The 13,141-nt window shown below is 57.9% G+C and overlaps 1 protein-coding gene across 1 annotated transcript; it reads right to left on the bottom strand.

Annotated features, from left to right (window-relative positions):
- Positions 1-1,738: 1,738 nt before the first annotated feature.
- On the bottom strand, positions 1,739-11,506 carry DLL4 (delta like canonical Notch ligand 4). Its single transcript, XM_037161809.2, has 11 exons — positions 11,085-11,506; positions 10,718-10,987; positions 10,128-10,185; positions 9,072-9,338; positions 8,331-8,391; positions 8,118-8,248; positions 6,228-6,397; positions 5,840-6,059; positions 3,994-4,696; positions 3,324-3,432; positions 1,739-2,791 (listed from the first exon to the last, which is right to left on the bottom strand). Exons 1-11 carry the CDS (start codon positions 11,148-11,150, stop codon positions 2,786-2,788), a joined length of 2,061 nt encoding a protein of 686 aa, XP_037017704.2. The 5' UTR covers positions 11,151-11,506; the 3' UTR covers positions 1,739-2,785.
- Positions 11,507-13,141: the final 1,635 nt, after the last annotated feature.

The raw sequence follows: 13,141 nt of genomic DNA, 5'->3' as shown, positions 1-13,141 counted from the left end.
GAATTCTCTTGTGAATATGTGTGCAAATTAAACACGGGCATTTGCTAAGCCATGGAGAATTAGAAAATGAGTCTAGAGCTGTCATGTGGCCCTGTTTCTGCCAAACATGGGACCTTTCCTGTGGACCTGGACACTTCATCAGAAAAGTGTTGGGTAACTTCACTGTGAGAAGGGGCTGAGCCCTTAGGTCTGGAAATCCTGGGGAGAGGAGGGCTTCCATTATGGCCTTTTCACACCCCAACTGCCTGGCCCACTGACTGCCATGTCTCGAGAGGTGAAGCCCAGCATGAGCTACAGGTTGGAGCTGCCCAAATCAAGTCCACACGTGGATCCCCTCTTTCCCCAGAAAACTGGCATGGTGGGCTCTCCCAGCTCCCCATCTAAGGTATCCGAGCCAGTGAGTGAGCGTAGCCAGCCAGCTTCTCTCCAGGGCTCCTCTTGGATGGGCTGGCAGCCAGTGCAGTCCAGCACAGCCTGATGGTGTGGACGTGCAGGCCTGCGAGTGTCCTACCTGTCTCCCACATGGGAGCCTCGTCATCTGGCCTCTGTGTCCCAGCCCAGTTTCCCCCGCCCCCCAGGGTCCGGGAGCCGCTTTCCTGTTTCGTTTTGGGCAGGAAGAGTGAGGTGGTGTTGTTCTTCCCGCTGCTGCCGGCTCAGGCTGTGGGAACGGTTCCCTGAATGCTTTCCTGTTTGATACCCTGTGTGTGCAAGGAGAACACAGGGACCAAGGAGCGAGGCATGGAGCCCATGCCTGCAGAGAGTGTGATGAGCAAAGGTCTCTGGCAGAGGCCCCCAGACCAGGGGCAGAATGCTTTGTGTGCGTGCGTGTGCTGGGGAGAAGGAGGAAAAGGGAGACCAGGAGCACTGCATATACTTCGACTCCACTGGGAGCATCTGGTGGGTCTATTTTGTCTTACTGTGGGCAGGCTGAGACTGAGAGCAGTTGCTCGGCTTTTTGTCAGTGGCTCACTTTTTCATCATTTGCTTTCCATGGAGCATGTTTGTAAGGACTGTGGCGGCCTAGGACCATTCTACACCTTAGGGGAAGTGAGGCATGAAGCTGAGGCTGGAAACTCCCTCACTAGTGCGTCAGCCAGAAAAACCTGGTCTCAGGGAAGGCCAGCCTCTCTTCTTCCTCCCCTCCCTGCAGACCAGGTGCCCAGACTCAGCTCTCTCACTCAGCTGCAAGGAGCACAGACCCAAGGCAAAGCCCCCCACCTCCCCCAAGACCAGTACCCCTCGGGGGCTGAAAAAAGGAGTAGGGTGCCAGCCCATCTAAAACCCTGCATGGGCAGGAGGAAGGACCTCATTCTCCAGCAAGAGAATCTTTTTGAAAAGAGAATTGTCCTCTTCCCCCAAATTCCTATATCCCCCAGGCTGACTGTGGAGTCCATGAGCTCTTTTAGACTTGAAGAGAGAAAAGGGGGGTAGGTTTCAGTCAAGGGGCATATCTCTCGAGAAATGGTGGAGCATAAAGAAGATGGGGAGCCACAGCCGGCCTCCAACCATCAGGCAGGGAAGGCTGGCCTAGGCTGGGAACTGGATGGGCGAGACCAGGCTCCCGTAGGACTGGAAGGGGACGAGAGCTTGGAGCACAGCAGGCCACGCGCAAGGGCATGCACAGGCCCCAGGGGTTCTTGGGGAGCAGCTGGCAGCAATATGAGAAGGGGAATCAGAGAGGATGGGGGGAGGGTTCCCACTCGGCCATCACAAAGACAGGACCCGAGAAGTAATAAACTCCTATACACATCTTTCCATATTATAAATACACATTATATACAAAATAATGTTATAAAATGTAGAAAGGTCAGTGCTTCTGATTCTTAAATTATCGAAATACTAGACTCCAAAATAAACTACAAAAAAACAAACAAAATAAAAACTCATATTATTGATTTCTGAAGATCGACTAGGGGCAGTAGTGGGCATGGGCAGAGCTCGGACTCAAGGCCACAGTAACGGGCTTGAGGCGGGAGGAAAGGGCCCAGGTGATGACAACACCCAATTTCTCCCTCGCTGGAATTTCCAACATCACTGCCTTGAGCTCCCTAGTTAGTCCTGTCCCGCCCTGACTGGCCCTCCACCTGTCTGCTCATAGGAGCCCAGAGGCACCGGAGGCCGGAGGCTGTGGTAGCCAGGTAGGGCTTACCAATGTTCTCGCCCAGAGGGCCTGGGCCAGGGACAGGCTAGGTGGTGTTATGACAAGGCCCACACACGGTAGTTGGAGGCACACGGGCAGAAAGTGCTCCTCCCACTTCAGGTGCACACCTCACCTGCAGGGCAACTCCTGCCAATAGCCACACTGGATGGTTTCCTGGCCCACAGGTGGCCCTGCCCTTGCTGGCCTCCTCTCTTCTCTCTGGTTTGGACCCAGCTGTCACCATGGAGCCAGGGCCAAAGGCACTTTTGGACACAGATGTCAGTGAAGCCACAGCAGCTCCAGGCCCTACAAGGCCCTGCCGCTCCCTCGGGAGAACAGGCCAGAGCTCCCAAGGAGCCCTCTGAAGGCCACTGCTGGTAGGGCAGGTCCAAAGTGGCACCTCGCTTCTCCTCGGTTCCCCTGGCTGGTACGGCTGCCAATCTGATGCCAGACAGACACCCAAAGGTGTGGAAGGTACTGCATCTCTTGGCAAGTTCACAGTCTGTCCAGTTCATGCCATTCCCTCTTCCTCCTGAGAGCAGCACGTTGCGTATTAAAAATGTCCCATCCAGGATGCAATGTAAACAATGCAGAAAGAAGGTCCAGCCGCTGGGCAAAGCTGGGATGTCCTGGGAAGCTTCTGCCTTATACCTGGGGAGCATATGAGGAGTGGGTTACCCTGGAGCACAAAGCCCTCCCTCCAAGGCTTCCTTGGGCTTCCCTGGGAAACCAATGGGGCATGTGGGGTGAAGGAAAGGTAGGGCAGCCCTTCCCAGTCTTGGGCCCCAGTACACGCACATGCCTGGCAGCCTATGCTCATAAGGTGGGCCAATAGAGGAAGCCAGGGAGAAGGGGCAGGAGGGCCACCAGGCAACCACCCTCACCCACTGGCAGCTGGGAAGCCGGGAAGCAGTGCCTGGGAGCTGGCCAGGTGCCATGGCTGCCCAGCCCAGCACTAACACAGCAGGAAGAGACCAGGCCAGGCTCATGAGCACGGCTCCTGTTTCATACCCTCTGTGGCAACGAGGCTAGCAGGGGCCCAGAACCACCAAACCTGGCTTGCCAAGAAAGGGTCCTGGACCTCCCCAGAGTGGCCCCTGGCATCAAGAGTAACCAGGCCACTTTCCCATCCCCAAAAGGCTATCGGGGATCTACCGGAAGGGCAGGCGAGCCTAGCACTCACCTCCGTGGCAATGACACACTCATTCCTCTCCTCTGATATCAAACACACAGACTGGTACATGGAGTCCCTGGGGGCGCATATCGCTGATATCCGACACTCGGGCTTCTCACTGAGGGAACACAAGACTGGCTGCTGAAGGAGGCATGGGGAGAAGGCTGGGGGAGGGCTGGGGGAGGGCTGGGGGAGGGCTGGGGGAGGGCGGGGCCCTAACTGGGACCCCGGACGTCCGAAGGGCATTGGCCAAAGTGGCTCTGGGAGAAGACACAGGGATTGGGGGTGCCCGCTGCTAACCCGGGGTCAGGCAGGAACAGGCCCCAGAGAGAGAGCCACAGGACCACCGAGCTTGTCCTGGAGAGGGTCTCAGGCCTGGCAAAAGCCAGCACTGCCATTAGAGGCAAGCCATTCCATAGAAAAAAGGGAAGTCATGAGACACACAGTATGGACACGTGACATGTGTTAGTGAATGAATGCATGAATGAATGCATATGAGGAAGGGAGAGAGGGAGGGGCGGAAGGCTTCTGCAGAGCTCTTGTTGGAGGGTCAGCAGCAAAACCCCATTTGCTTAAAAGCAGTCAAGGGCCTGGCGCCGGCCTCCCACCTGTCCTGGGGGAACTGATGGTTCCACTTAGGGGTTCGTGGCCAGGCCCTGGGCCTCCCAGTGCTGCTCACCTGTGTAACCGCAGTGGTGCCTTCTCCCCTAAGCTCTTGTCACTGTGGGAATACTTCCCCAGCATAATCCCCCGGCCCAGGGGTCCTGGGGCCAGATTATAGTCCAAAGTGTGGTTCTGCTGTTTGCCACAGTTGGACTTGTCCAGGCCACAGTCTACTTCCAGCTCCTTCTTCTGGTTTGTGTTCTTCAGCTGAGCAGCGGGGATCAGGTTGTCCTTCTGGAAGTCTGACAGGTTGTTCATGGCCTCCCTGCTGCCATCGTCTGGCCGCCGAAGCCGCAGCTGCCTCACGGCCACTGCCACCATGCCCAGCAACACCAGCACCACCACCAGCCCCACGCCCAGAGAGACAGCCACCCAGGGGAAGCTGGGAGGCATGCTCACAGGAAACTCGCAGCGGCTGCCCACGAAGCCATAGGGGCAGTTGCAGACGAAACTGTCAGGGGAGCGGCCAGTGTAGCAGGTGGCCCCATTCAAGCAGGGTCCTGAGGCACAGGCATCGCTGGCTGTCCGCACCTCACAGAGCCTGCCAGAGAAGCCAGCAGGGCAGGTGCACACGAGCCCGTTCTCCAGGTCATGGCAGGTGCCACCGTGGATGCAAGGACTACGGGCACAGTCGCTGATCTGGAGTTCACAGTGGGGGCCCGTGAATCCAGGGCGGCAGCGGCAAATGCGGTTCGGGCCTCGGTTCAGGCACTGGCCCCCTGTAGGCACACACAGGGCACAAGTCAGCAATCGCCCAGGATGCCCTCTGGTGCAGAAGGTGAGCGCTCCCTCCCAGGGAGGCGCGCAGGTCCCTCTGCCTCTGTGAGCACAGCCAGCATGTAACAGGTCCCACTACGAAGAGCGCCGCAGAGTCAGAAACCTGGAGTGAGGTGACCCTGGTCGCTACGCCTCCGTGGCCTCATGTATCAAGATTACTAGCTTCTCACAGAGCTGTCCAGTAGAATCAAGTAGGTAGGCTTGGGGGTGACCAGCAGCTGCTTCTAGTGTGGATCTGGCACCTGTGGCTTTACCTTATTTCTAAGCCTCAGTCTCCTCATTTGTTAAATTGGGGTATAACCCCCATCCCCTCCATAGAAGGTCTCTGAGGGTTGGGTGGGGCGATGTGGGATGATGCATAAGCGCAGGAGCGCATGCCTGGTACATAGTAAATGCCCAAATAAATGTAATTATCATTGTTTCATCCTGTCTTCATAACCACATGAGAGAAGACAGGTGTTGTATTTCCCATTCGGCAATGAAGACACTGTGGCTCCAGGGAGTTAACTGAGTGATACTCCAGGAAGCAGCCTCCACCGCAGCCCTTCCAAGCCCCTCCGGCTCCTGAGGCTTCTCTCCTCCGCAGGGCTATCTTTTTGCCTCAGGGCAAGTCACCAGGAGGCCAAGGAGACAAAGATAATCAGCATTCTTTGGGTCCCAAAAGATACTGAACATTCTAGATGCCTTGGGCAAGGCGAGGCATTCAGGAGCGGGACCGACTGCACTAGCCTCGCTTGACGGGGGACTTGAGGCCTCCAATGTCCCTCTCTCTAGCCTAAGACTTCCTGGAGAGGGTCAGAGGCCACCCTGGTAGGGACAGGGCTCTGACATTGGAGTAGGAAAAGAAGCCACTCAGAGTACACACCACTGCTCCTCCCAAGGCCTGAGCCCACGGCTAACCTGCTCCTTTGCCAAAGCTACTCAGCTGATCAACCAAGCTCTTCCCCACCCAGGGCAGACGGTGACCCATCTCAGCCTGCCCAGAGTGACAGACAAGGCCTCTCTCTTCTCCTGACCCTCCCTGACCAGAAAGCTTTCTCATCCCCAGGTCTGGTACACCAGATTAGCAAGGCAAGAAGACACACCATTGGCACACGGGTTGCTGGTGCACCTGTCCACTTTCTTCTCACAGTTGGAGCCAGTGAAGTTGGGAGGGCATTCACAGGCATAGCTGGTCCCCTGGTTGCGCTCCCGGCAGGAGCCCCCATTGAAGCAAGGGGAGTTGGCACAGCTCAAAGTGCTATGTTCGCAGTGCAGGCCGTAGTAGCCCGGCGGACACAGGCAGTGGTAGCCATCCTCCTGGTCCTGGAGAGAGACCAGAAAGGGGCCAAAGTCAGAGGCTGGGATGCAGGGATGTATACCTCGGGGTTAGGCCCCACATGTCCACGATGCCTGTCTGTGGCCCCCTGGGGTGGAGTTGCCTGGGCACCACCCGGCCAAACCTCTGCCTTCCTGTGCTGGCCTGGGCCTTACCTTACAGCTGCCCCCATTGCGACAGGGGTTGCCGTCACACTCGCTGAGCTTCAGCTCACAATCCACACCAGTGTAGCCTGGGCGACAGGTGCAGGTGTAGCTCCGCTGCCCACTGTTGGAGCACGTTGCCCCGTTCTTGCACGGGGAGTGATGGGTGCAATAGTTGAGATCTGCAAAGACAGGAGCTCGCCGGCTGAGCAGAGCCAGAAAACTGTCCCCACCTCCAGGCTCCTTGTAATGCAAGATCACCACCCATGTTGGCCAAGAGGCTTCAACTCAGCCTTCCAGGCCCAAACACCCTCCCTCCTCCACAGCGAAATCACCACTATTGAAGCACCTTGACTCACACCTGACCAGTGCAATTGACAAAAGTTGAAAAACACAGGTGGACGACTGCCTGCCAGGTACGCTCACAAACACCAGCAGGCAGGTAGAATAAAGGTAAGGAAGGGAAGTGCCGAGGAGGAAGTCAGAAAAGGCTTCATGGAGGAGAGGCAGCTGAGATAAGCCTAGAAGGAGGGATCAAATTTTAACAGGTGGAAATGGTAGAGGGGAGATGAGAGCCACCGCATGTATTTTTTTAAGGGGACTACGTTATGTGGTTATTTTAAAATATAAGTGCCCTGGCTGGTGTGGCTCAGTGGATTGCATGCAGGCCTACAACCTGAAAGGTGGCAGGTTCGATTCCCAGTCAGGGCACATGCCTGCGTTGTGGGCCAGGTCCCCAGTTGGGGGCATGTGAGAGGCAACTTGTAGATGTATCGCTAGCACATCCAAGTTTCCTTCCCTTTCTCCCTCCCTTCCCCTCTCTCTAAAAAAATAAATACATATGTGTGTGTATGTGTATTTGTTTTCTTATTTGAAAAGGACAGGGAGGAGGAACCAGACAGAGCAAATATGGGAACTGTAAGGGCTGCGTCTGCATGTCATCAGTATATGACTGTGTCACCTGGGAGCAAACAGGAGCAGAGGACAGAGAATGGGCAGGAACCAGGTGTGTGTGTGTGTGTGTGTGTGTGTGTGTGTGTGTGCTCACTTGGGGATGAGGGGAGAAAGCAACATACACACACAAAAGAATACAGGGGCTGAATTTTAAGTTCCTTGTTGTCATCGAGTCAGGGCTCAGGGAAGTTCTTTCTATCCTGGCAAGCTCTTTGCCCACCCTACCCAGGCTTGTGCTGCTGTTTCCATGGCAGCACCATCCCATTTGACCCTGAAAATGGGAGGCACATGCTGCAGCTGGCTCCCAGGATGAAAGAGATAAAGGATCCCTCCTCCACAGTTGGGGCTGGCAGAACCCTGTACAGCCAGAGGAGTGACCAGCCCTGCCAAACACCAGGAAGACAGTGTGGGCTCAGGCAGCTGCCTGGCAAGTGCAACTGGGGATGAACAAGGCAAACTGTTTCTAACCACACCAAAAAGTCAGTTAGATGTCACTCCACCCAGAGGCCCAGCTTACACAGCCTCCAGGTAGCCGGTGGGAACACCCCACCAGACAGCTGTTTAAGGGAGAGCTGCTCAAACAGACCTGGCAGGTAAGCAAACACTTAGGGGGTTAATAGGTAACTATGAGGTAGAAAGAGGAACTGAGCCCAGCATCTCTCTCTCCCTCTGGCCTTACTGGAATTTTTGAGTGCAGCCTCCAGGCTACCAGTTTGTCACCCTCCCGGCTTCTCCAGCTACCCACCTCCCCAGCACCAGAGGAAGAAGTATACACCATCTTATTCTAGGCCAGTTGTAAAAATCCTTGAAAGTCCCAAGCGTCTCGGAAGATAATGGGAAAGCCAGCTCAGCAGTGACCAAGCAAGAAGGGTCCAGGCGATAACTCTAGTTCCCACCCCTTGCCCATCTCTCCCACCTTCCGTCCATCCCCTCTTTGCCCTCACTCACCTTGGTCACAAAAGAGGCCTCCCCAGCCCTCGTTACAGGTACATTGCCAGGGGACGCTGCAAGTGCCATGGCGACAGCCATTGTGGGGGATGCATTCGTTGCACAGACGGCCCTGCCAGCCTGGACGGCAGCTGCGAAACAAAAGGGAGGCTGAGGATGAGCTGAGCGCCAGGCCAGGGAATGCCCCTTTCCCGCTTCCTGTCCCCTACTCACATGCACTCGGCGGGCTTGCTGCAGTAGCCATTCTGTTCGTGGCAGCCAGAAAGACAGACAGCTGCGGGAAGGGAACAGAGCTGGGTGAGGTTGGGACGATAACAATGCTGAAGACCAGTCTCTCTTTCCTGGCCTCGGGGACACCCCCAGCTCTCCTGGGCTCACTTCCCACCCCTGGTCTCCCAGAGAAGGCATGGGTGTCTTAAAGGGGACCAGTGGCACAGAGAAAGAGAACTAAGACTGGATGGAATGCAGTAACAGGGTCCTTGTGTAGGCTTTGGCACAACGGAGAAAGGCACTAGGATGAAAGAGTTCAGCTCTGACTGCTGTGACTCAGTGGATTGAGCACCAGCCTGCAAACCAAAGTGTCGCTGGTTCAATCCCCAGTCAGGACACATGCCTGGGTTGCAGGCCAGTTCCTTGTTGGAGGGCGTGCAAGAGGCAACCAATTGATGTTTCTCTCGCACATCGATGTTTCTCTCCCTCTCTTTCTCCCTCCTTTCCCTCTCTCTAAAATAGATAAATAAATTATATATATATTTAAGAATTCCAAGTTCAAACCTGTCCTAAGCATGCCCAGCTGTTCCTGAAGGCCAGCTAGTGGGCAGGCCACACCTGCTCTGTGAGGGGCCAAGGGATGCAGGCTGTAAGAAGTCACTGATTCTGTGTTTCGTGTTTCTGTTTTTGCTCAGGAGACCCCCGCCCCACCCCAGGCAGGCAGGAGAGAGATTGGCTGCTTACGCTGTTCGCAGTACTCCCCGGTCCAGCCCGGCAGACAGGACAGGCTGCCGTCTGGCTGGCACACATAGTGGCCGAAGTGGTCATTGCGCTTCTTGCACAGGCGTGAGCAGCTGTCCCCATAGTAGTTGTCACTGCAGATGACCCGGTAAGAGTAGCGAAGTTTTGTTGGGAGAGGGTCGGTCTGTTCATCCAGTAACCAGTTCTGGCCCACAGCTAGGGAGCCCTGGATGGTGATCTTGCTGATGAGCGCGTTTGGTGGCATGGCCTCTGAAGGGGCAGAGGGCCAGGTCAAGGAAGGGCATCCTGTCCCTGAGGGTGCCCGCAACTGCTGGGTCAAACCAGATGTTCAGATGACCCCACTTGCCAGCAAGCACAGGCCAGAGGAACCCAAGGGTCCCACTTCTTAGCTGCCCTGTGTGTGTGTGCATGTGCAGGGGGACTGATACTATTCAAAAGGGGGACAATAGAAGGATGTTAAGATTTCCCAGTGTTCTGGAAGTAGATAGGCAAGGGAAAGAGGAAAAGAGGTCAAAATGGAGAGAGAGAGAAGAGAAACGAGAAAAAGAAAAGCTCTCCATGCAGGAAGGACTCTGGGAGCAAGGATTCCTCAGGTGCCCTTTCAGGGGTTCTGCCCTCAGAGATGGGTAATGGTTTTCTTTTTCCTTTTCAAAGTGAGAATTGTTGTGCTGCTGAAATATCCTTTTCCTCTGTGTCAGAACAACATCCCAAAGCCATTATTCCCTTTCCAAAGGAGCGGAATTCGCAAAAGGTGTAAAATACAGGAAGGGGCCCGTCAGCGGCGCTGGCAGCTTCGGCCTTTCTCACCACCATGCTCCCCGCGTTCCCACGCCAAAAATAACCCGCAGGAAACGCAATTGTGCTCAGAGTCCAGGCAGCGGGCGGAATCCGAGCGTCCAGCGCGGGGCGCAGCTCCCGGCCGAGCTAAGCGTCCGGCCCCTACCCCCCACCCCGCGCTTCCCCCGCCTATTAATACAGGTTAACTCTTTCCGTGCTGCGCCGAGTCGCCCCCCTGTGGCGGCGGAGCGAGCTACTCACCTGGCCGCAGGTCTTCTCCCGGCGCGTGCCAAGCTTCGATGGTGAGTGAGAAGGTGCCCTGGGAAGCGGAAGGAGGGGGCGGGAAAGAAGGCTCGATGAGCAGGGAGGTGGTGGGGATGCCTTACGGCAGCCGGTTTAATTAATCTAATTGCAGGATACGGTTACTGCGCCCGGGTCAACCTAACGGGTCTGCGCGCACCATCGCGCGCGAGCAAGAAAGGAGAGAGAACCTTGGATACGAGGAGGGTTGAGGGACGGGGTTGGGGGGGGGGGAGGGAATGTACGCGAGAACCACTCGGAGGTGGGGGACGTGCCTGGGTGATGAATATCGTATCCCGAGAATTGGGAGAAAAGAAGGCGTGCAACTGGGAAGAGGAGACTGGTGCGAGCTTTCCAGAGGATGAGGTCCCAAGAGAGAGTCAAAAGAGGATCAGAAGAGAACGCCCCTCGTTTTGTTTTGTTTTGTTTTGTTTTGTTTTGTTTTGTTTTGTTTTGTAGGGGAGCGAGGTATCTGGGGAGAGGGCTTTGGTCTCAGGGAGACCCCTTCAGTTGGCTTTCGTCACCTCCCAGTGCTCCCAGGCTGTGCTCACCGGCCAGGTGAAATTGAAAGGCAGTTGGAGAGGGTTGCGTCCCCCGCCGCTACTGTCGTCCGCGATGGCAAAGGAGTTGGTGCCCAACACAGGTGTGGAGACGCTACCGAAGGTGCAGGGCCCGGGCGAGAAGACCGTCTGGAAGTGCTTCAGGCAGACGCGGAAGAAGGTCCGGCAGCCGGGTTCGCACCGCAGCCCGCTGGCCAGTACGCCGCGGTCGTTGACAAACTCCTGAAGCTGCAGCTGGAAGACTCCGGAGCCGGCTGCGCGCTATTGCACAGGGTGGGAAGGAAGGAGGGGAGCCGTCAGCTCCTAGGACGCCCGGGCTCGGGCCCAGAGCGCGGTGGGAGGGGGCGCGGGACGTTACCTGCTGACAAAGTGCCACCAGCAACAGTAGCGCCCAACCAGAGGCGCTACGGGACGCGGCTGCCATTCCCTGGGGCGTCGCTCTCTCCACCCGCCCGCCCTGAAGCTGGCTCGGTCCTGGACTCTGTTCGCCCGTGAGTCCACCCGCAGGAGGAGTCTCTGAAAAGCCAGGCTCCGCTCGGAGCTGTCCTCCCGCCTCGCCTGCTCGCCAGTTCCGTTCAGACTGCCGCGGTGGGTAATCCAGGTGAGGGCGGCTGGGCGGCGGCCACGCAGAGGACGTGTCCTCGAGCTAATCCCGGGGCCGCAAGCCTGCTGGTGCCGGAGTACACGGACCGCACCGAGGGGGCTGGAGCTGCGGCTCTTTGCCTCGTGTTCTCAGCCTGCGCTCCGCGCTGCTACTGAAACCTGCGTGCTCGGGAGCCTTCCTTATATATATTGGCTCCTCTCCTCTCAGCCTGTCACTCTCCCCTCCCCTCAGGGCCTCTAACTGCTGTGGCCTCAGCGCCGCCGGGAGGGGGCCTCCGCCCCCGCCAACCCCCCTCCCCGCCAGCCAGTCAGGCCCAGGTCCCCGCCCATCCGCGCCGCTCTCAGCCCCCGGGTCTCCCAGCTCTGCGCGTGCCGAGGTGACCAGTTCCTCGCAGTCTCCGGATTACGCGCGGAGTCCGGGGCAGTGGGAGAAGAGGGGGAGGGCCGGGAGAGCAAGGAGACTGGAGCCGAGCGAGTGGTTCCCGGAAGGTCGCGGGGGCGGAGACACTGGGGAGTCCCTGGGAGCCTCGCGTCCGCAGGCAGCGGTAGTTACCTGCAGCAGGTAAAAAGAATTTATGTCCGAAAAGTGAAACCAGCGCTAAAAAGCTCCGATTTCCTGCTCCTTCACGGAGCCTCTGAAGCCCTCTCCTGCTCCGGCATCGACCTGTGAGGACCCACCCACCACGCCTCCCGAGCGCGGCAGGGAAGCGAGGGGGCGCCTTAACCCTCTCTGCGGTCGCTCGCAAGGAGCCAAGCGTTTCTAAGGCTCCGAGCGCCCTCCCTCCACCTGGTGGGCCTCTCCTTCATTTGTTGAGGGGGGGTGTCCAACGAGTGCTTTTTCCATTCTGCCCGCCCCCCGCCCCCCACCAACGCGCCCCGGCTGGGGCTCGGCGAGGGCCAGCTCTCGGACGCTGGGTTCGAGGCCGGGAGGAGGGGGCGTGGTCCCAGAGGTGGAAGGGCGGGCGTCAGCTGTATGGTAATGAGAGCCTGACCCCACCTCCAGCGCCTCCGCTCACCTGGGCTCAGCTTCAGCTCCAGCGCCCACCATCTCCCCCGCCCCACCCCAGCAGTCCCAAGTCCCTCCTGCGTCCTGTCGCTCCGTTGGGGCAGAGAGGTATTCTTCTGGCTCCAGATTACTGGAGAGTCAAGGTGAAGGGCTGAGGCTGGGCAGACCCTTTGCTCCAGGACGAGATGTAGAGTGGAACTGGGAACGTTCGGACTCGTTTTAGTTTCAGGAGGCTACAGCATCTCTCCTTCGCAGCTACCCCGGTGGCCCCACTTCTCCTAGTGGCGACAGTGCGGCTGCTTTTCCCGGAACCCAGCGTTATCCCCAGTGACCTTAGATCGCGGAGAGCCGGCTTCTCCCAGTCTGGGGTGGGGTGGGGGGAGAGCGCCCTCTCTCTTCGACGCTGAGGGCCGTGGGGGCCCTGTGGCTTCAGCTGTCAGCCTGCCCGCACCGCGATGGCTGTGGTCGGGAGATAAGATCGGTACGGGGGGGAGCAGGGACGCGCGGGCCCGAGGGAGGCTGGGGGCGCGGAACGGAGCCCAGCAGCTGCCTGTGCTGAGCATGGTCTGATTTTTTGACCTGGGGTGGTGGTGAAGTGGGGGGAGGAGGATGAGAAACAAGAGGTTGGGAGCGTGGGTCGGGGGAGGGGCGAGGTGAAGAGACGGGCTCCGGGGTCCCCCACGCACGGCCACCCCTCCCAGTCACCATCTGGCACGAGCGGGTTGGCGTGGGGAACCGAGGTGGGGCGGGGGCCGGCAGATGGGCCCAGGCTGCGCTCCAGAGTTAATGTAGGTTATGGGCAGGCA

The sequence above is a fragment of the Artibeus jamaicensis genome, unplaced genomic scaffold, assembly GCF_021234435.1.
Source record: "Artibeus jamaicensis isolate MK-2021 breed Jamaican fruit bat unplaced genomic scaffold, CSHL_Jam_final contig_1132, whole genome shotgun sequence".
Taxonomy (NCBI): domain Eukaryota; kingdom Metazoa; phylum Chordata; class Mammalia; order Chiroptera; family Phyllostomidae; genus Artibeus; species Artibeus jamaicensis.
The sequence above is the reverse complement of the archived record's forward strand: the minus strand, read 5'-3'. Positions and strand labels throughout refer to the sequence as shown.